We start from the raw sequence: 26,308 nt of genomic DNA on the forward strand, positions 1-26,308 counted from the left end.
GCTAAAGTTCTATGTTTAGCTCCACAACTCACCCACCATAAACTCTCCAGTGAGCTGCCATTATTTCCTTGGTCACCCTCTTTCATTAAGTCTCCAAAGCAACTGCCTCCTGTTGCCATGACAACATGAGTCTTGTCATGATGGTGGCTGCAACTAGGGGAGTGAGTGTGAGGAGGGCTGATCTTGTGCTCAAATTGATCTCAGGAACACAAAAAAAGAATAAGGATGACAACAACAGGAGGCAGCAGACAGTGAAAATAAATCTACACAGCTGTATGGATTTTGTTGACTATGTTGCCTCCTGTTGTTTTCCTACTTGTCGTCAGACATAGCCCTTCTCCAACTGAGTGGCATTCAATCCATCGTTGACATTTAAAGTCATTTGCCAGATGACCCCACTGACTTAGCCCTCTTATCACAGGCCCTTTTACATAAAAACAAATCACAAAAATTGTCACAGGTGATGCAGCAGGTGGTGCACCCAAAAACATGTTGGTAAGCAGACTGGCTACTCTGAATTACCTCTCAAGCATTAGTATAGAGAGTGGAGTGTTTATAAACAATATTATTTCCTATTGTTGAATCAAGAAGTAGAGTAAGATCCTTCTCGTAGTACAGACTGTTCTTATTTCCCCCCTTATACCACCCACGTATTTGGAGTCATCAAGTTCTAGTGCCGATTATAGAAACAAGTCCAAGGCTGGCTGATTTGCATATCCGCATAATCAACACACTGATACTCCTTCTCAATACAGCTATACGTTTCTGTAATGAGCCTTTTTCTGATTCTTTGTATTTGTTTTCTGCAAAGAGGCAAGTGACTAGAACCCCCACCATCAACCAGATGCCATGACATTAAACTGCAAAGCCAGCTTTGCGGAATGCAAGCAGGGCTGGACAATTAACGAGTATGATTAAAGTGACACTATTACATATAAACCTACAGTGCTCTAACAGACTATATCATTTCTTGAGCATTGATGTGTTATAACACATTATTACACAAAACAGTCTGCATCCATGCATGTGTTCACTTCGCAAGGGCAAACTGAAGCTTAGCTTACCCCAAACCTAGTTCTTCAGCATCTGTCCCCATTACCAAGGAAACATCAGCTGTTCTTCAGTTCCCATAGCAACTAGCTAAGCCACACCTCTTATCCAAGGAAGTCAGCCTGCCGATGAGCAACACAAGAAGCTGACCTTCTCAGCTATTTTCCGTGGACTCGTTCTCATCTAAATAATCCTTATCAGAAGTTCAATCGAACCACTGATGCACAATGGTTAAATAAATGACAAGCCAGTTAAGTAGCTTATATTCGCAAATATCCCCATACTTCAATTTATACACAGTAATATAAAACATACAGACTGCTCTCTGTTTATACTGAAGCATTCTATTTGCGTCAAAAATTGACACAGATGCCTGGGTGATGACTAAAATGCTGGGGAGGGTGAAAGCACAGCCATTTGGTCTGACGTTAAAAATAGTTCTGCTGAACATATCCACACCTGAAAGTCATCTCTGTAGGGGAGCCAGTATCAGTCCCCCAGATAAATATTAAGAAGATTTTTTAAGATAATAACGGTCCTTCGCTTTATTTGTTGGAGTTATACCAAGTAAGTAAGTAAATAAATAAATAAATAAATAAATAAAGCCACGTCAATTAGAAAAAGAATATATAATAATAATAATAATAATAATAATAATAATAATAATACAATAATATAACTGTATGGCACATATTATATTACATAGTTTTACTTCAGTGAGGTCTATGAAAGTGAAAGGAAGTAACAGATAAACAAACATCCATCCATCCATTTTCTGTACCACTTAGAAGTAAGTGATAGGCCTATCCCAGGGGACTCGGGGACACCATGGACAGAGAGCCAACCCATCACAGGGCACAATCGCACACACCCATTCACACACTACGGACAATTTGGACATGCCAATCAGCCTACAGTGCATGTCTTTGGACAGAGGGAGGAAAACGGAGTACCCGGAGGAAACCCCCGAAGCATGGGGAGAACATGCAAACTCCATGCATGCAGGGCGGAGGAAGGAATCGAACCCCCAACCCTGGAGGTGCGAGGCGAACGTGCTAACCACTAAGCACATAGGAGTTAGTGATCTCAAATCACAGACCTGTACATTAGGGATGTGACGGTGAGGAAATTTTCCCACCGGTTAATTGACGTGGGACAACACGATTGTCGTTGGCGCTCTTCCCTCTTTTTACGCTTTTAAACCGTTTATGAATGCCCATGCGGCCGTGCGAATTTCAGTTTTGCTTTTGAATTTGCCTCAATTGCTTGAATGGTGGGTTCATTACTGTTCTTAACGAACGTGATAAATGAAATCTGACTCGTGCTGATCATGCTGCACTGAGCAGACACGTTCAGTTTTTAATTGTAGCGTCTGTTCTCTAACTGAACTAAATGATTTTTAATACTATAAAAAAGCAAAATGATGGTGGGGGCAGTGTTGCGGTGGGCGAGTGATGTAATCGGGGTGTGGCCGAACACCGCGCAACACCGACTATAGCAGCAACCCTACTGTATATCGGAATTGAACAGAAAGTATAAATTAATCTCAAATCATAAAATCATGCTGTTAGCATGTACTTTTAAACTGCACATGGAACAAATATCTCACTTCACCCCTGCACCTTTACTCACCACTTGACCACATCATACACTGTGCTTCCCATTATGGGAATATGCCTGTCTATGACTTGCAAACTAACATTTTAAAATGAACATCTGAATTTTAAACACATATTAATTTGTATTTATTTTAGTTAGCTACTTTTCAAGGCTAATTAGCAAACAGAATACATATTTCCTATTTTAGTCTTATAATAGCCAGTTATATGCTTTTAACTCAGGAGGAGCTATAATGCAGCAGCAGGTGCAGTTTGGGGTCATGCAGTCCAAGGGCAACCAAGATGCTGCTGTATGTAATGTCTCTTTGCATGCTTTTAGGAAAATGGTTGTCATTTAAACTTAACCCCAGGGCCCAGTTGGTATCAGTATCAAAGTTCTGGTATTCTGACAGCCCTACTTCAAACTGGAGATTAGTTTGATAAAGGTCTTAACAACCCTGTTATTCCTAAGAACTTCATTGAATATTTTACACGAAGTTTTTTGGACATAGATGTAGATAGCAAACTGATGCTATGATCAATTTGGAAATTTATCACTGACAAAATGATGATAGTAAAAATGCACAAAATGTGCACAAGCAACAAAAACAAATACTGCCCTGTCAGTTTTTTTTTTAAATTCTTCTAATAAATATTATTTACATAGTGGTCAAGGATCAGCTCACATCGTCATAATTAAATAAATAAGTCTCATTCATACTGCAAATCATATGAATGAAATGCACACACGTGTACAAACACTCACACACAGGCATGCATGTGCGCACACACTTACACAGATACACTCGCACCGACCCCCACCCCCAACAAATCTTTGCTTGACGTAGATCCTAAATCCTAATCTTAAATCCCATTGCATATTTATTTGCAAGTTGGTTGTCTGACACCGAACCCTGGTATCCTGCCTCCTCCTGCGGATAAATAGCACCCCAAGTGACACAGATCCTCCCCGGCAAAGAAAGAGCTGAAAATTATACAGGCAGCAGAGACAGCTGTGTCATACTGCCACACCCCCTTACACAGACACACACACACACACACACACACACACACACACACACAAAAGGCACACAGCAGACACACAAACATACCTCATTCACATCTCAAAAGATAAACCTCAATCAAAACACTTTATCTGGCATCTATCTAAACATCCATAGCAATTTAACCTATGGTATATTTTAAGATTTAAAAAAATAATAATAAGACACAAGCCTTCTAGTATCTACATAATCAATTGGGATGCACCAGTTTTTCTTGAAAATTATTACCTATGTAGTATTAATCAGTCATGGATGTGATTGTACATTTTATTTAGTTCTGTTTAGTGCCCATGAAAAGTGAACGTATGTCCATGCACTTAAACGACGAGGCCCGTTCTTTATAATGTTACTAGCCGATTTTACATGCAGTGGATGAGCTAGCTACATTAGTTACCGAAAATCTGTTGGCTTTCCACCGAAAAGTGCTTCTGTACAGCACATTTTTCCTTTTAGTAAGTCAGAATCCCTGGTTGTCAATGAATAATAGTGGCTGATCGACAAGAACATACAAGGTAAGAGGGATCACTTTCATTCACCCTGTGATGCCTCTTGACAATTTTTCTCACCTAGACAGCGTTCGCTTGATCTGATTGCTTTGCTTGCCATCATTAATCTTGAAAGACATCCAGATCGCCGACACTTTGTGCCGTATAGTAGGCTTACGTCATGAAAATAACCATAGTATAACCTGGTATCGGATGTCGGTATCCGAGCATTGTTTGGGGGCACGAGTGATACCAGTATCTGTTTTGATGCATCTCTATTCATAATATAATCATTTTGAAGAAAGCTGTCTAAAACAAAAACTGTATCATTATAAACCCTGTTAAACAAACAGGAGCTTGAGAGTCTTCTTTTGTTAACCGAGTAGGATGGGAAAAAAAGAAACCAAGAAACCATGACCCACATGCCTGTGGGGTTGCAGAGTGTAAAAGGAAATGAAGATAGATAAGCACAGAGAAAGTAGACCGTATCTTCATCCTCTCTGTTCATTAATCATAGATCTGTGCCTACTGGGGCTGTGTTTCGCTAAGCTATTCATAGGAGCCAAATGCTAACCCAATACAGCCCAACTGTAAGTATAAATATTTTATTCTTTACAGTCAACAGCCTGAAGTGAAGCATACCACTATCTATCTATATATTTATTTATTTATATAGACAACATTTTAGCGCTTACAAAGGATGTACTCCATTTGTACCATATAACCCATGAAAATAACTGGGATTCTATCATATACTGTGGTATTATGAACTAAACATTTTAACATCATCTGTTTATGCTTCCCTGGTTTACATAGTAGGGTTGCAGTGGACAAGAGTGGGTTTTGGAAAAGCGTTTCTGTATGGCTGTACACAGTTCCTTGTGTTGGATTTCCTTACTGACAGTGGCTGATTGTCAAGAGCACAGACTTGCCTGTAGACATCTTTTCTCGCCTAGCCACTGTTCGCTGCAGAGTTGGTTGCTGCCATGTTGCTGCTACTAGCAATGACCTCCTTGTGAGTTTGTTTAAGATGCTTTATCTGGTTACTAGATGGAATTAAGGTAGGGAGAAGTTGCAGTACCTCCTCTTAATATGTTTGCAGAGAGTTTGAAATCTGCTTTGCTCTGATTTTCATTATTAATTATGAAATCCATCCAGATCGCCGACTTTTCCTGTCATCTATTCGTTAGTGTGGCAGCGTACACTAGGCATATATGCTTTTGCTATATGTTATCTAAATGTTACCCCACTTATGCTCATAGTCTAAGGGCTTTATCAGTGTTTACTGTAAAAATCACTACTATAAAAACGTGACATGCCCACCCATGTGAATTCAAAGCATTACTCCCTTTTTCACTTTCATATTCAGAGGCCTGTTTAAGGCACAACACAATGTAAAATATAACAGTACAACATCATACAAATAAGCGTCTACAAATAATATCTGGCTTACCTGCAGCAATAGACGTCAATCAGTGGGAGGATGGCATCATTACATGAATGGGGGGGGGGGGGGGGGCAGAGGGGGAGAGAGAAAACAATTAGTCCAAAAATGCACCTTATTCCGTCAGTAATATTTCTACACATTCAACAGGTACACGAAAAAAATGCACACGTTATTAAGACAAAGTTCAGAAAGGACTATTTTGTTAGGAAGATCCAGTGCAGCTTGGCAGTAAGAAAAGACAGTGGCACAGTGATTGTAGTGTGGTGAATGATCAAGAAAGTGTTCCTGTAACACTGCAAACCAACTGGCATTTGATTAGTATTATACACCCTGAATCAAATGTGATTAATGGGGACAGTTTTGCCCTACACATACAAACAGTGCTTTTCTTTGTAGTGAGGCACCCTTCAAATGCATAAGCCAACCAAGCCAGCCAACTTTGAGTGAACCTTGATAATGGGGTGTCCAGTAGGGGGACAGATGTGTTAGTGGCTGAGGTAAAGAGCCCAGTAACCCAAACCCAGTGCAGCCAAGGCAAGGCTTGGGATCCACCAAGTCATGCAATGAGTGGATCCAAAATTTACCCTTCAAAAACAAACCTTGCGGCATGGCAGGCAGGTCGGTCACATGCTCTCGGGGTTCAGCAAAGCTAGGGAAGAATGGCGGAGCAGCAGGGTTCAAACCAGAATTTTGTGGAGAGGGCAGTTTTGCTTCAGACGATGTGGGACTCTTTGATGAGGATGAACGGGACTTCCTGTTTTGCTTTGACTTGGCCTCTTTTGGTGTTTTGCTTTTTGGTGACAGTAAAGCTCCTGGCCCAGGTGCCTCATAGGTAGTACCCTCCAAGCCTGAGACGCCAAAGACCTCGCTCTGGTTGTTCAGGTTTGAGCCGTTAAGGGACCAAGCAGTTTGAGATGGCGAGAACGGAGGAGCCGAGATCAAAGCCTCCATAGATGATCCAAAACCACCTTTACCAGGAGTGGACATCAAGGGGTCAACGACAGGGGCTAATGCATGGGTCCCCATTGTTGGGTCAATGAAGGATGGCTCTTGCTCAAACATGGCCTCTTCAAAGACTCCCTCACAGGGCACGAAGCACTGGGGATTCATCACAGACTCATGAGGGTCAGCTTTATTCAATGCCACAGGGAGGGTAATGGCATCTTTGGTACTGCCCATGTCACCACTATCTGTTTCCATAAGCATATCATGGAAACCAGATGACATAGACAAGTGGCTTGTGGTTGAAAAACCTTGTCCCTCACAGTGGGATGCTGCTGAGTGAGCTGCAAGGCTGGCTTCCACTGGTGCTGGTGGAGAACTAGCTGTAAGTGAAAGCAGATCACTGGAAAGTGATGATGGCATGAGGCCCTCATCAGGGTAATCCTCAGTGAGTGAGATCAGGCTTTGGCCACAGGCTTGAATGTCTCCAGGTACTGGACAAGTAGTTAATTCCGTTCCAAAATCATGAGACATTAAAGGTGAACTAGGGACAAAGGGCTCTGCATGAATTGCCCACTCTTCTGGAATCTTCTTACGGCTTTTGCCTTTCTTGATCCTTCCACCAGCCCGACTGACATCCTGATGCTGCCAGCCTTCATCTCGATCATGTTCCTTGCGTGTCAACATCTGATGGGTTCCCTCAAGCAGATCAATGTTCTCACTCTGCATTTCTAGCTTACTCTTACTTTCTGTTTGGTCAAAGACTTCATCCTTGGGCTTTCTTTTCTTCTTCTTCTTCTCTTTTTTGTGATCAGTACCCTCATTTTCTCTTTCATCCCTATCCCCCAGACCACTATCTCTGAGGGACCACTGGTGTTCAGGGGCATCTTGTTGGCTCTCTGTTAGATGGCCTGCATGGCGACTGATCACAGTGGAAACACTGGGAGTGAAGGGCAGGTCAGAGGGAATGCCAGCATCATCTGGCCAGCGGTCACCAAAGACACCTCATATGCAAAGAGGGAATAAAAATGATCAGGAAATACTCTGTTTTTTGATGTCCCTCTCAAATACAAAGACTTAATTTAATTTAACATACACACAACCTATGGTGTGCATTGTATACCTACATACCTGTACACCTGTAATGCAAATCCGTGATTGAAGTAACAATTTCAATAACTTTACCAAAACTTCACGCACTGTTACACAAGTAGTAGTATTTGGCCAATATGGCACTCATTTTAGGTGCAATACATGTATATGTTCAGTGGAAACACATCAACAGTTAAAACCACCCTCCTTCTGAGAAATACATACATTATTTACTATATTATGAACAGAGTGGATCTGAGACCATTTGAGTCCATGCTTTGTCGGTCTTAAAGTTTTCGTTACTTGTATTGTTTATAAAGTCTATAAATCTTTGCTTATAACATCTGTATAATAAGTCACAAGTATCATGGTGTTTAAATATGTCCAGTTATGACTTTTTTAATCACCCGTGAAGATGTCTGGGTTTAGGAACAATTTGCATCTACAGTATATGGTCCCTATTTGAGCCCCAAGCTCTGTTTGCTTAGAATGACACATTTGCAATCAGCACACACCGACTGCCATGCAAGCTGTGCTTGTGGGTGACTCACACCACCTACTATAATACAACAGGCTGTCTCAGTGGTACCATTCTTCGCAGATGTTACCATTAAAGACCCTGAGAGTTCAAGATGGATGGCACAGTAGAATAGTTTCTGCTAAGGGTAATAACTTGCATGCTGTCCACTTTCATGCAGATACAAGTCAAGAGCTTCAGTTAATGTAAATCAAACATCAGAATGGGGAGAAGGTGTGATCTCTGTGACTTTTATTGTGCCATGGATGTTGGTACCAGAAGGGCTGGTTCGAGTATTTCAGAAACTGATGATCACCTGGGATTTTCACACACAGCAGTCTCTAGAGTATACACAGAATGGTGCGAAAAACAAACAAACAAAAACATCCTGTGAGCAGAGGGTCTGCAGAATGAAACACCTTGTGGATTTGAGAGATCAGAGGACAATGGCCAGACTGGTCTCAGCCGACAGGAAGTCTATAGTGACTCAAATAAGCAATCTTTACATGCTGAGCAAAATAGAATCTCAGAAAGCCCATCACATCAAACGTTGAGGTAGATGGGCTACAGCAACAGAAGACCACATCAGTTTCCACTCCTGTTAGCCAAGAACAGGGATCTGAGGATATCTTGGGCACAGACTTGCCAAAACTGGACCTTCTGTTGTTGTAGCCCATCTACCTCAGCATTTGATGTGTTTTGCTTTCTGAGATGCTTTTTTTTGCTCACCATGGTTGTAAAGAGTGATTATTTGAGTTACTATAGGCTTCCTGACAGCTCAAACCAATCTGGCCATTTTCCTCTGACCACTCTTATCAACAAGGCGTTTCCACCCACAAAAACAGTTGCTCGCTCAGTGCTTTTTGTTTTTAGCACCATTTTGTGTAAATTCCAGAGACTATTGAATTGTGGGTGAAAATCCCCAGAGATCATCAGTTTCTGAAATAGTCAAATCAGCCTATATGGTACCAAGAACCATGCCATGCTTAAAGTCAATGAGCTAACATTTTTCCTCATTCTGATGTTTGATGTGAACGTTAACTAAAGCTCTTGACCTGTATCTGCATGATTTTATGCATTGTGCTGCTGCCACATGATTGAATGATTGGATAACTGCATACATGAGCAGGTATACAGGTGTTTCAATTAAAGTGAACAGTGAGTGTATGTAAGAAGCCTAACTGTGTGACTCTCTGAATCTGGCTATACTGCCTCACAGTGACAAGCCAGGTTACTGAACGTGTCCTCTGATGGATCTGGGTTTGTCAGGAGGGAGATCTCTAGCTGTAATCCCATAGTATCAGAAAGGTTGGTGAGTTTTGGGCTGCAATAAGATTAGTACTTAAATACATCTGCCAAGTATTATTAGCTAGACAGAAGGGTCATAATATTGATTTATGACACACATATAAATGTATGATATTACATTAGACTGAATTAGCAGGACATTGTGTTTAAACTTTCCCCATTACTAAATAAAGAGATGTGCAAAGTGATCTTAGGCTAGCTCAAGGTCAGTGTTGCTGGGTATTATGTGCCAAGCTGTGCATATCTGTGTATTTGTGAGTCTTTTCCCTCTACCTGCAGGCAAGTCCAAAGGGCTCTTAGGTGTTATAGGTGCCTCTGTAGCCAGCAGTAGTGGTTGCTGGGTGTCTGCAATGCTTGAAGGTTTTTCTGATTGGAGTGATGCAATTCCACTATCAATGTTTGTTCCCAGTCCCATTGGCTGAGGGAAACCTGTGGGTGGGAACACAAAATGTTAATTGACATTTATAACAGTTGCATGCCGTATATACGTATTAGTGCAGCCGTAGTTTACTGAACACCTACATTTGATTAAATGTACATTTGGTTAAGGCATCCGTTTTTCACCTCAGAAATATAGCAAGACTGCGCCCTATGCTAAACTTCTCTGTAGCTGAAAAGCTGATTAACTCCTTCGTTGTCACTCGGATAGATTACTGTAACACCCTTTTAGCCAGAGTGTCTGAATCCACAATCCATAAACTCCAATATGTACAAAGCTCTGCTGCCAGGATCCTGACTGGGACCAGGACATGCAATCATATTACTCCTGTGTCGGAGTCCTTGCATTGGCTCCCAGTCAGGTTCCGTGTCGATTTAAAAATTATGATGCTGACATACAAAGCATTAAATGGCTTGGCTCCTAATTACTTATTGGTTTTATTAATTCCTTACACCCCAAATCACAGCCTGCGCTCCTCACAGTGTAATCTGTTAACTGTTCCACAAACCTGCTTAAAATCTCTGGGTGACGGCTTTTTCTGTCTCTGCTTCTTCCCTTTGGAACGAACCTATCGAACCTCTTCCTATCGAACTTAGGGAAGCTCAGACCTTTGGCATTTTTAAAGCTCAACTTAAGACATACTTTTTTAAACTTGCATTTGACTGCTGATGTCTACTTTTATTATTATTATTATCATTATTGTTTACTTTTATAATTTTTTCCTGTGTACTGCTTATTTTGTGTACAGCGCTTTGAGAAGCTGCCTTTAAAGGCGCTCTATAAAATAAAGTTTGTTAATATTATTACATCTGAGTTGAGTTATTTTAACAAACAATTTTCCATATGACATGGAGTATTCATTTTTTAATAATTATTATTTATTTAGTCCAAATCACAATGCATGGACATCTAGTAATCTAATAGTTTTCGATTATACACAAATACAAGTATACATTATACACAAATATTTCTATGGACATCATTCCTTACAACTGATGTACAAATCAGTTCTTTCAATAAATAAAATTATTATTATTAACATCAACAGCAAGAATAATTATAATAATAATAATAATAAATGAAATGAGAACACATATGAGGGATATTCAACCAGACCAACTACTGAAAGTCAGATAAAGCAACAACAGATGGAATGGCTCAGGCATTACACCTGACATGAATGTTGAGCTAGGGGTGACTCATCACCTCGGCAAAGAGAGACATTTTCAATCTATTCTCTCCGCTCTGTCTCAGGAAGAACATTTTACCGAGATTTGCTAATAGGCACTTGTAAGAGCAACATGTGGAGATATGGTGCCATTTGATTCGGCTAATTAAGATATTTCCATTAAAAGAGGGTGTTAGTGTTCTAAAAGAAACGGCATCATTCATTTGGAGGAACAGTGTACTTTTGTAAATGTCATCACAGAAATGGGAATGCAAAAGCAACAAGCTGTCTCTGTCCAAGCTCGGTGACGTCTATCAGAATCGAAAACAGCTGCCACTCTACCAAAAAGCACGTCTATAATACATTCCTGTCTCATCCTCTTCACCTACTGCACTGCCGCATACTGTATTTCACACTCAATACCCTTGGGTATTTCTTGCACTACTGTAGTTAGTAATATATTTACACTAATGCTTGCACTACAATATACGCGCACCATCCATTTTATTAGGAACACTTGTACATTCATGCAGTTACCTAATCAGCCAAATCCAATGGCAGAATTGCAGTTTAAAAAATCAAGCCGATACAGGTCAAGAACTTCAGTTAATGTTCAATCAAACATCAGAATGGGGAAAGCGTCATCTCTGTGTCTTTAACCATGCCATGGTTGTTGGTGCCAGTTCAGAAACTGGAAAAAGACCAGGTCATTGATTTTTCTAATCTTCAACTGTCGAGTTTCGGTGAGTCTGTGCCCACGATCACCTCAAATTCATGTTCTTAGCTGACAGGAGTGGAACCTCCACCAAGTTTGATGTTTTGTGCATGCTGATATGCTTTTCTGCTTACCACGATTGCAAAGAGTGATCATTTGAGTTACTACAGTATCTCACAAAATTGAGTACACCCCTCACATTTTTGTAAATATTTGATTATATCTTTTCATATCTTTTCATTCAACACTGAAGAAATGACACTTTGCTACAATGTAAAGTAGTGAGTGTACAGCTTGTGTAACAGTGTAAATTTGCTGTCCCCTCAAAATAACTCAACACACAGCCATTAATGTGTAAACCGCTGACAACAAAAGTGAGTACACCCCTAATTGAAAATGTCCAAATTGGGCCCAAAGTGTCAATATTTTGTGTGGCCACCATTATTTTCCAGCACTGCCTTAACCCTCTTGGACATGGAGTTCACCAGAGCTTCACAGGTTGCCACTGGAGTCCTCTTCCACTCCTCCATGACGACATCACGGAGCTGGTGGATGTTAGAGACCTTGTGCTCCACCACCTTCCGTTTGAGGATGCCCTACATGCTCAATAGGATTTAGGTCTGGAGACATGCTTGGCCAGTCCATCAACTTCACCCTCAGCTTCTTTAGCATGGCAGTGGTCATCTTGGAGGTGTGTTTGTGGTCGTTATCATGCTGGAATACTGCCCTGCGGCCCAGTCTCCGAAGGGAGGGGATCATGCTCTGCTTCAGTATGTCACAGTACATGTTGGCATTCATGGTTCCCTCAATGAACTGTAGCTCCCCAGTGCCGGCAGCACTCATGCAGCCCCAGACCATGACACTCCCACCACCATGCTCGACTGTAGGCAAGACACACTTGTCTTTGTACTCCTCACCTGGTTGCCGCCACACACTCTTGACACCATCTGAACCAAATAATTTTATTTTGGTCTCATCAGACCACAGGACATGGTTCCAGTAATCCATGTCCTTAGTCTGCTTGTCTTCAGCAAACTGTTTGCGGGCTTTCTTGTGCATCATCTTTAGAAGAGGCTTCGTTCTGGGACGACAGCCATGTAGACCAATTTGATGCAGTGAGTGGCGTATGGTCTGAGCACTGATGGGCTGACCCCCCACCCCTTCAACCTCTGCAGCAATGCTGGCAGCACTCATACGTCTATTTCCCAAAGACAACCTCTGGATATGACGCTGAGCACGTGCACTCAACTTCTTTGGTCGACCATGGCGAGGTCAGTTCTGAGTGAAACCTGTCCTGTTAAACCGCTGTATGGTCTTGGCCACCGTGCTGAGCAATGACACCAAATTTAACACACCTGCTCCCCATACATACCTGAGACCTTGTAAGTCACATGACACCGGGGAGCAAAAATGGTTAATTGGGCCCAATTTGGACATTTTCGCTTAGGGGTGTACTCACTTTTGTTGCCAGGGGTTTAGACCAGTGGTTCCCAAACTTTTCCAGGGCAAGGCCCCCCAAATGGCATTAAAATTTGACCGAGGCCCACCTTTTGCAAGATGTCTTTAAAACACATTAAAAATACAGACTTCTGAATATATTCCCCTTTTTTATTAATAATTACATCTTTACATTAGGAATTGATTGTGTGTGTGTGTGTGTGCGTCTGAGAGTGAGAAAGAGAAAATACACATTTATTTATTTTTCACACCAAATTGTTGAGGCCCCCGGGAGCCCCCTGGGCTGCCCTCACTTTGAAAACCACTGGTTTAGACATTAATGGCTGTGTGTTGAGTTATTTTGAGGGGACAGCAAATTTACACTGTTACAAAAGCTGTACACTCACTACTTTACATTGTAGCAATGTGTCATTTCTTCAGTGTTGTCACATGAAAAGATATAATCAAACATTTACAAAAATGTGAGGGGTGTACTCCCTATTGTGAGATACTGTATATCCTTCCTAGCGACTCGAACCAGTCTGGCCATTTTCCTCTGCCCCCTCTCATCAACAAGCCTTTTCCACCCACAGAACTGCCGCTCACTGGATGTTTTTCCCCGCACCATTCTGTGTAAACTCTAGAGGTTGTTGTGTGTGAAATTCCCAGTAGATCAGCATTTTCTGAAATATTCGAACCAGCCAATCTGGTACCAACATCCATGCCACGATCAAAGAGCTCATACTTTGTTCTTCATTCTGATGTGAGCATTAACTGAAGCTTTTGACCTGTATCTGCATGATATTATGAATTGTGCTGCTGCCACATGATTGGCTGATTAGATAGCTGCATGAATGTGGAGGTGTACTTATGTTCTCAATAAAGTGCACAGAACGCATATATTTTTTGCGTTACAATGCGTTAGCATTGTTGTAATACATCTATGATGTATTACAACAATACTAGGAGGCGGCTGTGGTTCAGGTAGTAGAGCGGGTCGTCCACTAATCGTAGGGTTGGTGGTTCGATTCCCGGCCCACATGACTCCACATGCCGAAGCGTCCTTGGGCAAGACACTGAACCCCAAGTTGCTCCCGATGGCAAGTTAGCACCTTGCATGGCAGCTCTGCTACCATTGGTGTGTGGGGGTGTGTGTGTGTGAGAGAGAATGGGTGAATGAGACACAGTGTAAAGTGCTTTGGAACCACTAAAGTTAAAAAAAAGCGTTATATAAGTGCAGACCATTTACCATAATGTGATTTGCACTGTGAATACAGTTCTCAAGGTCCTTGCATTGTTACAGTGGAAAGAATGGCAGCTAAATTGTTTGTGCTTCACGGACACTTGTCTTTCTTGTCACATCAATTGTTGTCTTAATTAGTTGATTGTTCCATAAAATTTAATGTGTAATTTGCAAATAGCAAATAAATGCATCTTATATAAAGCACCATTTTACTTGTCAATTTTCAATTTGTTTTTTATTTGACCTATAGCAATGTTTTCAATTTGTTTTTTATTTGACCTATAGCAAGAAAACATTAATTCAACACTGGCTATGATGACAAGTGGAAAGCAAAGGGGTTATAAAAGCTGCTGATAATGAGCATACTTAAAAATATATTATGATGTTCACGTATCACAATACCATGCATCAATATTATATAGTCATATTGCCCAGGCCTAGTGCTAAATCGATGATTCCAGCCAAGCATACTGAATAAACACTATCTATATAAATGATTGACGTATTGTGCCCTGAATTTTGTGGCTAAGACACTGTTAGGGTATTATGTACTATATCTAAGCCCAAGTAACTTTAATACTGTGCAGGTGCTGAAAACCATGCGTTCTGTGATGTACAAGTACCTATACACACCTAGACACATTTCTGCAAGGAACAGTGTTTGCCAAAACAAAAATAAGCATACTTACAAATACATTTATCATAGCCGGGACAATAAGAATGTAGCAAAAAAATGTATAATAATAGCAAGATAATGGAAAGAAAGTGGCATCAGTGGCATATAGACATGAACCTGAGAAAGTTCCCATGAAGCCAGTGTCCATCATCTGGGAGGGGCGAGACTGAGCACCCCAGTGATCAGGAAAACCAGCCATAGAGCCTATGAGAAAGAAAGGAGGAGAAAAGATGTAAAGCTGAAGAAGAAAGCTGAAGGATCGAGGGAGAGGGGAAAAAAAACAGAGCGCGAGAAAAAGACAGCGCAAATAGCCACAAGCCACAACCACTCAGATGGGGGGGGGGGGTGCTATTTTCAATCAAGACGCTGATAATATAAAATGGGAAAATGCATTGTTTTTGAGGCTGAGACAGGCTTTTTGGCAGACTGGTGCCATTTTAAATACTCTGATCAATTTTGTTCAGATAAATTAGTGCCTAAAATCACTGCAACATCACAGGTTCGTTTACTATCTCACATGTAGCCTGCAAGCAAATGGCTTTATTACGCAGCACATCAAACATCGGTTCTCACCTGGCAGAAAGTCCGACACCAAAGCCTGCTGGTCTATTAGACGTGGCTGCTCTTCCTTCTGCAGCTCCTGGTGTGACACTGGAATCTGTTCCCCTGGTTTCCCTGATAGACCTACAGTGCCTGCAACAAAGATGTAGAAAAATAACATGACCCGGAAATAACATGCATGAACAATTTTTCATACGCGCCTAACCTCACATCATCACAGAAACCATTTCATAAACTCACCTTCATCCCAACCACAGTCGAATCCCTTGTATCCTTTAGGTCAACAAATACAGTTTGATATGCATCAGTGGAACGATGTTAGATACAGAGCCTGTTCAGAGTGTGTGCAGTGGACCAGGCCTGAGAGGCATCTGTTTGTGGGTATATGTGTGTGTGTATGTGTGTGTGACTGGCACAGTGTGAGCCCGCGGTCCCGTCTCGACCGGGAACCTCTTGACTCTTTGCAGGCCTGCCTCCTGATCTGAAGTGCTTGTTCTGATCACAGCAGGGGTAAAGCACCCTCCCTCGCCCCCTCTTTCCCTCACCCCCTCATTGCTCTCTCCCATGGTGGCCTGGTGGCTTTTCAAGGGTGACAGTGAGAAGACTTGACAGAACAACACCCACAGTGACTACAACCACCACAGGTCCTGAAAAACCCAAGCAGAGCTCCTGGGGCATTCGCTTAGGCCACCTACTGTTTATTAAAACAAGCTCGATGCGGTCATTGGATAGCCTGTCTGGTGCTGTGTCAGGGAAATTGGAAGAGGTAACAAGTAAAAAGATCTCTTATGGCTGTGCGAAACTACTAATTTGGTTGAAATTCAAGTATTAAAAAAGTAGAAGTAAATCAGCCCCCATGCTGCATGCTCGCTGAAAAGCCCATATCCCCCTGTCACTTTGAGTTTCGCTGACTTGACCTCCTCTGTTCTAACCTTCCAGCTCTGTCTGCTCTCACAGCCGAATGAGCCACACACACAGTACGCTAAAATCAATGAGATCTCCCTGAAGAGAAGGCTCTCCTGATACTTGGCCATCCTCTAAAGAGCAAGAGCTTTTATTTTTGTTAATCACATCTTTGTTTCTTCGTAATTCATTCAATCACTTCCAGTAAGTGCTTTATCCTGGTCAGGGTCACCGTGTATCCGAGCCGATCCCGGGAACAATAGGCAAATCCTGCTTGGACGGCAGTCCATCACAGGGCTCCATGCACAGACACCTTTACACATGGCTTCACACCTAGGGGCAAGATTGTTCAAGCCAATCCACCTCCTGGCTTGTTTTTGGGTAGTGGGAGAAAACTGGAGAACCAAGAGGAAACCCGCACCGACATGGGACATAGGACATGCAAAATGCCACACATATAATAATTTAAAAAGCACAGGATCCTGAGCTCTGGAGCTGTGAAAAGGCAACACTACCTGCTTGCCAATTTTTTTATTTATTTTTTTTACAGAAAATGGTTTAATGCAAAAACAATCTTAGAAAAAGAACCTAGCTAATCCCAAGCAGAGATGCCTGAAGTCATGCTGAGCTTTGCTTCAAAAAAATTTTAGGGAGTAGTGACTAAGCCAGTATGTTTACCAGCAATCTGGTATATGCGATAGAATAAAGTCATCTCTCAGAGGATGACGGATAGAAAGCACTGAAAGAAGTGCATTCAGGCATGTGCAGGCAATTTCATCCGTGTAAAAGAGCTGCTTACCACCAGGATTTGACAGCCTGCTCGTCTCAGCAGTACAGTAAGAGTTCATGAATTATGGTGATGCATTAGTGCCAAATGTATTCAAGTCTACAAGGCATATGAAAACATGACCACCAGATTGGAGGCAACAACACTCCAACCCACAAATGTGATGCCTGCTAGGTGAAGGGAGTGTCATAACCCATTTGGGTGATGTGATGTGCATAAGCAGCAAGCATTACTGAGAGGAAGTCAGGAAAAGCACTTTCTTAGGTGGTTTTCACACTGGACAGGTTTGCTGCGGTCCGAATCCGAGCGCGATTGTTCCCGGCGCCCCCCGTGACGTTGGTCTGGTTTTAGACTCGCTCGATTCTGTCGAACTCCGGTGCATTTGCGTTCATCTTACGTCATCGCAAACGCACAATGCGAGTCGCATTGTGTTCTCCCATATTTTTAATTATTTGGTGCTATTATGCACAGAAGTGGACCTCTTCTGTGTCACACAATGCTCCCCTGCCACTCATTGTACACGTGTGTTGTTGAAATTAACGTCGTCATCGGCTAACGCACATGCGTGTTACTTCCTGAAGAAGTGCGGAATGGAGTTCGAGTTGCGTTCACATTCACAGGGAATCGCGGCACAGTTCCAGAGCAACCGGACTCAGACCGCCTCCTGCAAGTAGTCTCGGTTTTGGTACCACGTTGTGCTTCCCGGTCCGCATGACAGCTTTCACGTTACCAGTTTTTCAAGGAAACCGTGCTCTGTTTCTAAACTGCCAGCATGGAAACCCCCTAAGTGTCCAATTAGATTCAGGCAGCCATGTTTGTTTTTGTTTTTCAACAATTCCCATATTAGGCATTTTTGATAACAATTATGCCGTTCTGTACTCTGGCGCTGGCTTTGTGCACAGGGGCACTGTCATGATGGAACAGGACCAGGCCTCTTAATTCAGGTGAAAGGGAAATTGTAATGCTACAGCCTACAAAGACATCCTATACAGCTGGACATCCTACAACAATTTGGGGACGAACCACATAAAGGTGTAATGGTCAGGTGTCCACATACTTTTGGTCATATAATGTTAGAAGTTCTAACAGGAATGTCATGTTTTATTCTTTACTTTTAGAATTCATTTCATTTAAATTAATTCTCTTCAATTAAAAGGCCTTATCATGACATATCAATATAGCATAATATTAAAAAAATTTAACAAAACATTTTGCTGCATCCACAGACAGAAGTGCCCTTATTATAAACTTTGAATAGGTTGTGCAGCTGGACGAACGTAACTTAGCATAAAACTAGATTGTTGGTCAGACTCTGATGTTGCTTTGTGTGCTTCGTGTCTAAACAGAACACAACACTGACACACCCAGGATGAAAATGTAGAGTGTATAGAGCCAAATTTGTGCGAGAGTCACTCTGGACCTCAATCCAGTGAAGAAAATATGTTTGATTATTTGGAACAGCAGGTGAAACACTTGAAACACCAGGCACCAACAAGCTCTAGCTGGACTGTGCACTCAGTTAGTGGAAGAGTGATCGAGACACTAGTGGCATTCTGACCTGCAAGGGACCGATGCTTTTACTAAGACAAGGGGAGACATAGGCAAGTACTAGGAAAGAAATTACACATGCAACTTGTCCAGTCATACTGCCCAGCCATATGCACGATCACAATCTGATGACCTGATCTACGTTAAAGACAAAGTACCCGAGTGGATTTGATCATTTCTCCCCTATTGACTGCTGTACCTACTTGAAATGCTCTTACGAGTTCAGCTGAACTCGGCACCATAGAAAAAGACATAAAGGCAAGCGTTGGTCAGGTTTTATGAATGAGACGTGGATTCCGAGGGAGGGTAACACTAGAGATGTAAACGAGTAGCAGACAAGCTGGAAGTGAACGATGTTGTTGAGCAGCAGAACCCAAGGTCAAGAAGAGATATGAAACACTTTGCTTCTTTTATATAAAGCTATCTGCAGCGCTTAGAGCGAAAATGAAGACTGAGCAACAGCTGGAGAATGAATGAGACTATTTCGTGCAGCTTTATATAAAAAGAATAAAAAGCATGCGGTTATCCCTGAATGAACTTTACCCAGAGTGCCTCTGTGCCCTCCTGGAGTTCGGTCAACCAAGAAATTCATGACAAATAAGCTAATATTTCCAGCCGAGTGCACTCTTATTTGTTGGGGGTTCTCTTAAATAAATAAATAAATAAAATTAAAAAGAGAGAGAGAGAGAGAGAGAGAGCAAGAAAGAGAGCGAGAAAGCAAGAGAGACAGAAAGAGAGAGACAGAGAGAGAGATAGAGAGAGAAAGAGCTATAGAAAGACTGTGTGTTGTGAAGCATTGGTAAGAGTGAGAGATGAGAGCGCACTAGAGTTTGGCAGAGCGTGATGACTGAACGTTATAATGCAGTTGTCTAGAGTCTGAGCAATGGGCTTTTCTTCCACAGTCTCCTTCCCTCTCCATCTTGCACTTCAGTGTTCGGTTTTGCCTGACCCGGTTTATTCATGCTGCTGTACTTTTTTGTCAACACTGATTCTCTCAAACCCTCCTGGGACTCAGACTATTTTTTAACATCGACACGCAGTGGTTGAGGACACGCAGCACTCCGCAAAGCTGTCCTGCCACACTGTCCATACCCGATGACGTTTTCGGGAGCTGACCTTCAAATCGCTGCATTTTCATCGCTTTATTATAGAATGAACACTTTCACAACTAAAAGAGAAATAGATCATGCACGAAGCACAATTACACCACTTACACACAGAGGCACCGTTACAAGGAAACAGCCAGTTTATGCAGTAAACACGCAAAGCGTATATGATCGAGGCTGAATAAATCACAGCTGAAAGGAGAGGAGGAGAGGAGATGTCCTCTATCTGACCTGCATCCATTCGCTCCCCAGCTGACACTCTTAGGCAGACCAACTTCAAACTAGGCCACTCATATCAAACTCGACTCGTGACCTAAACAGCTTCACTGAGCTTTTAAACGCACTACAGGATAAACATTGCGGTTCAACTCAGTTTGAATCTGAAAGACAGAATGTACCCAGAATGCACTGTTTTCAAAAAGTGCAGCGTAACAAATATTTGCCACGTCATAAAAGGTAGGTTTCAGGTAGGGATGGGCGACATGGACTTAAAACTACATCACAATATTTTCTAGTATTTATCGCGATAACGATATCAGTGACGATATAAATAAACTACCATTCACCACTGTTTTTAGCTACAAGTGACGGCTGATTGTAGACGTAGCTCCTGGTTTAGCGATAAACTCCTCCTCAGCTTCACGTCCGCCTTCCGCCGTACTCGTTTCCTCTGCACATGAGCTGCGAACGGGTCGCACACAGAAATACGTCATCATCTAGGATTTATCGTTATTATCGCGGAAAGACTAATTCTTATCGTGTGGAGAATTTCTACCGGTATATTGCAAACGATAAGAAATCGCCCGTCCCTAGTTTCCAGTGGTTATGTTTTCTAAGAATCTTACAATACAATTGTTTAACCTCTCTAGCTGAAAAGAAATCGTTACTGTATTATGACAACGCTATTCAAATGAAGTTCACCTGTGAATAGATAAAAGATGTGAATAACAGAACAGGCAACTCTGATGATGTAATGCGACAGAATATTTATCTACAGATAAAACACTGCAGTTTATTGGTTTGTTTTTAATTCTATAAAAACGAGATTTATATTCTATTCTATACTAAGTTTGGAGTTTAACTCGGTGCGAGAGCTGTTTTTATGATTTTGTTCTTTGTTTTATGTTTTGTTGTACGTGTTTACTGTTTTATTCAGATTATGCTTGTACGGCACTTCTGTAAACATTTGGTTTTTTTAAAAAAAAAAAAAAGTGCTCTATAAAAAAACTTTGACTTGACTAAGTTATTACTACAATAACAGAATGTTTCTTTTGCAGCAAATCCTAAACTTATTATTAAATCAACACTTTCTGGAAAACAGATTTATTGTTCTGTTTCACGCCGTCTCTCGGCAGCTGCCTGCGCTCCCAGAACAAATCTTTATTTGTTTGCAACTGAATAGAAATGCGTGTTTTGCATATTGTGACCACACACACACACAAACAAATCACAGCAGGAATTCAGATTCTTCCTCCAGCTCATTTAATGTTCTTGTCCTTATCAGCACTAATAAATAAATAAATAAATATACAAACAAACAAACAAACCCTCAGCTGCATGATTAATACTGTTAAAAATCCCCAACTAGCAACTGTATCTTATAATAAAATCCTGTGGAATTCCTGATACACATTTACTTTTACTCTTTCACCAATCAAATGAAAATGTCACCCAAAATGCCCCCTCTTTTATTTATTTATTTAATTAATTAATTTATTTATTTATTTATTTAACATTTGCTTTTTTATATTTTATATGCCTAAAAAAAAAAAAAAAGCCTGAGGTTAAAAATCTCCTCTGTGACTGTGAGAAAAGCTGTCTTGGTAGGAAAATGTCAACTTTGTGGCATAAAGAATGATTTACGCACGTCCTTTTGTAGAGGACGCTGAGTATCAAGCCGAGTCGAGAGTAGGCTGATGGGAGCTGGCTGCTTCTCATTCCAAGTGCAGAGGAAAATACAGCTGCTATATTAACTTTACATTTTTGACACCTTTTCTATAAAAAAAAAAAAAAAAATGAATAAATAAATGCCATACTAATTATTTATTGGAAATACTGATAATCATGCAAGGTGTTTTACTTATAGTTCCGTTCTTAGCACTTTGTTACTGCATAGCACGCTGCATCCTTTGGCCCAGATTCACGTTTGTGCTATTTTTGTCACGTCTGTAAAACGTTAACATTTTTAGTTCCTGTAGATCACCTATAAACTACTGGCGTCAATATCATTTCTTTTCCTCGATCACTAAAAACACCGTAAGAAACAAAAGATCTTAGAAAATGTCAGCTCTCTAAGAAAGTTAGAAAGTTCATATTCATTTTGAGATTTGTACAGACAGTTTAAAAAAACAAAAAAAAACAACAACGTTATGATCAGAATAATTAATAGTTGTGCTAGAGATGATCTGTCAGAACATGTCAAATCAAATTGACATGCTAATGATGCAGAAACATGCTCATCGTGCAGTGCATATACACTCACCAACCACTTTATTAGGGACACCTGCACACCTGTACATTCACAGCATCAAATCAGCCAATCATGTGGCAGCAGGACAATGTATAAATCATTCAGATACAGACCAAGAGATTCAGTTCATGTTCACCTCAAACATCAAAATGGGGGAAAAAATGAGACCGTGACTATTCAGTGTAACGAACAATTTTGCCCGGTCTTCAGCGGTGGAGTTTGGGTGAGTCTTCCATACTGTAGCCTCAGAGTCAGGTGTTTTTGGCTGACAGGAGTGTACCCTGATGTGGTCTTCTGCTGTCGTAGCCCGTCCGCCATCAGTGTGTTGCGCATGCGTGGTGAGCTTTTCTGCTCACCACGACTGTAAAGAGTGCTTATTTGATTTTCCGTAGCCTTCATGTCTGCTGGAATCAGTCTGGCCATTTTCCTATGAACTGTCTCATTAACAAGGCGTTTCCGCCCACAGAACTGGATGTTTCTTAATTTTTTTTTTACCCCCGCACCACTCTGCGTAAACTCTAGAGACTGTTGTGTGTGAAAATCCCAAGAGATCAGCAGTTTCTGAAATACTCAAACCAGTCCATTTGGCACCAACATCCATACCGTCAAAGTCAAAGTCACTGAGTTCACATTTTTTTTCATGTTTGTTGTGAACATTAACTGAAGATCTTGACCTGTATCTGCATGATTTAATGCACTGCGCTGCTCCCGCTCACACCGAGGCAGCAGATGCACAACATCTGCAGTAGGACTGTCTAGCATGTGCTTAAAGTAGAGTAAAAGTAGGAGAGGCTGACCCATTTGCAGCTCCCTCATGAGACGGAGCTGCATCACATCACCTCACTTTGCTGCCTGCTTCCTTACTGGAGCGGCCACGTTCACGCCATCAGCATGAGGAAGAGAAAAAAAACGTAGGGAAGGTCATTAATAGAAATTTGAAAAAGTGAGAACATTCACAAGTGGAACAGTGCGCAAATGTCAATCTGAAGAATGAAAATGTGCCTCTAATAATTATTTCAGTCACGCAACTGGTTTAATGAGTGAGCGGAAGTTCTCACAGACACTGTGTATGGTGGACTGCGAGCAGGTGATACGCTGAGGAGAACAATGCAACACATGTCACAACAGCAAAGATGCAAACACAGGAACAAGAAAATCCTTACGGGTAGAGAGAAAACAGAATTTTATCACAAAAACTCTAGCGTGGACGAGACGACAATTTCTTTTTCAGATGTGTGGAAAGAAGCAGTTAAATGTTGTTTTTTTAAAAAACAGTAAGGTAAAAGTCCAGTGTGACGGCAATTAATAATCCCTCCAGGATTTCACAACTTTGTGATCGCAGAAATGAACGCAAAATCAAGAAAATTCGGACAAGCTTATAATTTTGCTAAATTACAGCAGATTTTCCGCAGATTTGCACCAAGTCGCGTCGTGTGACATCATCACAATGCGCATTCAGCCAAAGCCCTAATCGATTCACGTGTGCTGGACAGGAGCAGAGCTAAAATGTCCCATTTACTAACAATCACTGCAAAAGACCGTGCGATTGCAATTTTCCCAATTCATGTAGTTTTTCAAAAAAAAGCTGCATCGCAAACTATGAAGAAGGAAAAAAAGCCACTCCTCAATTTTTTATTTATTTATTTTTTTTTTTTAAACACAGACCAGAGAGATCACAGTCCCTACCACTTGGTTTATATTGGCTCAAGTCTGAGGCTAATGAATTCACAGGTCAAAGCTGACCTAGATAAAGTTGGTGCGAAGGGAAAGTACCTGCACCCCAAAGCAAATAAGTGTTATTCATGTCCCAGTGTCTTTTCCCTAACAATGTAGACTTTTCTGCTGGCGAGTTTTACTTGTGACTGCTTACTGACTGCTACGTTTAGCTGAAAAAGCAGGGGACAAAAAAGAAAAGTAAAGTAAAAATACAGTCCCTTTTACTGGCATAGCAAGGGGTCAAAAATTGTAAATGTTGGCACTTCTTTGTAAAATTTGTGCAATTCATGAACCTATTCTAATTGCATATTCAAAATCAAAAGAAAATAAGCCAGTTTTAAGAACTAACTGAAGTTAGTCTTTGAGGATTTCTAGAAGATGCTGAATAGCAGCAGGAAGAAAAGCTTTCTGAGGCTTACGCTGCAGCACCAACACTGGTGAGCCTGCAGAAAAGCTGAAATGTGTGTGAAAGAGAATTTAAAAAAAAAAAAAGTTGACTGTGTTAATCCTCGAGCCGTGTCTGAAATTCAGCGTGAGCTGCCACAGAGATATCCGATAACGCACCTACAGAAAGAGAGATGAACGTGCAGTCATCTCAAACAATTGTTGTGCAAAAAGGGTTTAAGTTTTCAAGGAGACGCCACAGAACAGAGCATGAGTGCAAGGTCTATATATTTAATCTCGGTCCTCCAATAAAATGGAGGGTACTGAAGAATAGAACTGCAGAGTAGAACAGAGTAAAATCACTGAGATTAGATTTTATTGGTCAGAATGATTAGTAAATAAGTCTTCTCAAAAAGCAGTTCAGACACTAAAATAGCAGGAAAGCCAGGTTTAGTGCTGTGAGCTTTTAATAAAGTTTATTCAAATGCATTACAGAAGCCAGCTGTCTTGTCAAGTCAATTGGAGTTAAAAAATAATTTAAGTAAATACATGAATTAAATAATGAACTAATAACCTACACAAATTTAAGAACCTAAGTCAGACATATTGTTCAAAGCATTTTCTGTCAAGAAGCATTATGGAGTGAACAGATATTTCCAGTTTGGAGAGGATTTGGTGATTTGCCCACTCAAACACAGCTATGTCATATCACTGGTTAGCTCTCAAAACCTTCACTCAATCAGGTTTTCTAAAGCAGGAAAAACATGAAAGTGTGGAGTGTAGGGAGCACTAAAACAGCAGGTGTGAAACAGTGGCTTAAATTTAAAAATATATAAAACACCTGAGATACACTACCGGTCAAAAGTTTGTGGACACTTGACAAAAGGTTTCTCATAAACTTAGAAAGCTTTTGATCTGAAGGTGTATGATTAAACGTTCGAAATCGGTGTTGTAGACAAAAAAATAACTGTGCAAACATATTCATTAGAAAACTTATTTTTTATTTACAAAAAATGTTGTTGTTTTTTTTTGTAACGCACGACTTGGAGCGAAATATTCCGAAAAGCAGCCGATAAGCGTCCAGTGTAGGAAGGAACTTCTTTAATAGTGTTTAAAAAGCATCTGAGGAGGATTCCTCAAGAAATTCATTGAGAAAATGCCAAGAATACATTTCTGGAAATTCTAGGCGAAAAGGGTGTCTACTTTCAAGATGTTAAAATACTAAATTATTTTGATTTAGTTTGGATTTTTTTTTTTTATCACAACCTAATTCCCATTGGCTCCATTTATGTTACTACAGAGTTTTGATAACTTTATTATTATTCTAAAATATGAAAAAAATAAAGAATGAGTATGTCTAAACCTTTGACCGGTAGTGTACATTGATACTATTTATTACCAGTAATAGGGTTACTCATTGATACTGATACTGATTCTGAGTAACCTACTCACTATTAAGCACTAAGGGGCATCACGGAACATTTCATTCAGCTCTGTTTATTTTCCCCAGTTTACACAGTGGCCAGATTTAAAGTGCAGTCGCTAGCTACACGAGTTACCTTGGATCGAGTAGGCTTTCAATGGAGAAGGGGTGGGTTTTAATCAGAAAAACACTTCTGAACAGCTGTAAGTAAAGTGGGTTTCATTCACTA

The 26,308-nt window shown here is 40.9% G+C and overlaps 1 protein-coding gene across 8 annotated transcripts in view; it reads right to left on the bottom strand.

Moving 5' to 3' along the window:
- Positions 1 to 26,308, bottom strand: part of LOC128614106 (microtubule-associated protein 4) — a 91,335-nt gene that overhangs the window by 28,351 nt on the left and 36,676 nt on the right. For 5 of the 8 annotated variants that reach the window (XM_053635443.1, XM_053635435.1, XM_053635417.1 and 2 more), the window contains exons 3-6: positions 15,755 to 15,874; positions 15,299 to 15,385; positions 9,777 to 9,932; positions 6,244 to 7,590 (exon numbers count right to left, since the gene is read on the bottom strand). In XM_053635443.1, the coding sequence (XP_053491418.1) occupies positions 6,244 to 7,590; positions 9,777 to 9,932; positions 15,299 to 15,385; positions 15,755 to 15,874 (1,710 nt within the window). The remainder of the gene's footprint in view (positions 1 to 6,243; positions 7,591 to 9,776; positions 9,933 to 15,298; positions 15,386 to 15,754; positions 15,875 to 26,308) is intronic. The other 3 variants (XM_053635424.1, XM_053635429.1, XM_053635459.1) reach the window with 3 other exon arrangements.

The sequence above is a fragment of the Ictalurus furcatus genome, chromosome 1 (assembly GCF_023375685.1).
Source record: "Ictalurus furcatus strain D&B chromosome 1, Billie_1.0, whole genome shotgun sequence".
NCBI classification, from domain to species: domain Eukaryota; kingdom Metazoa; phylum Chordata; class Actinopteri; order Siluriformes; family Ictaluridae; genus Ictalurus; species Ictalurus furcatus.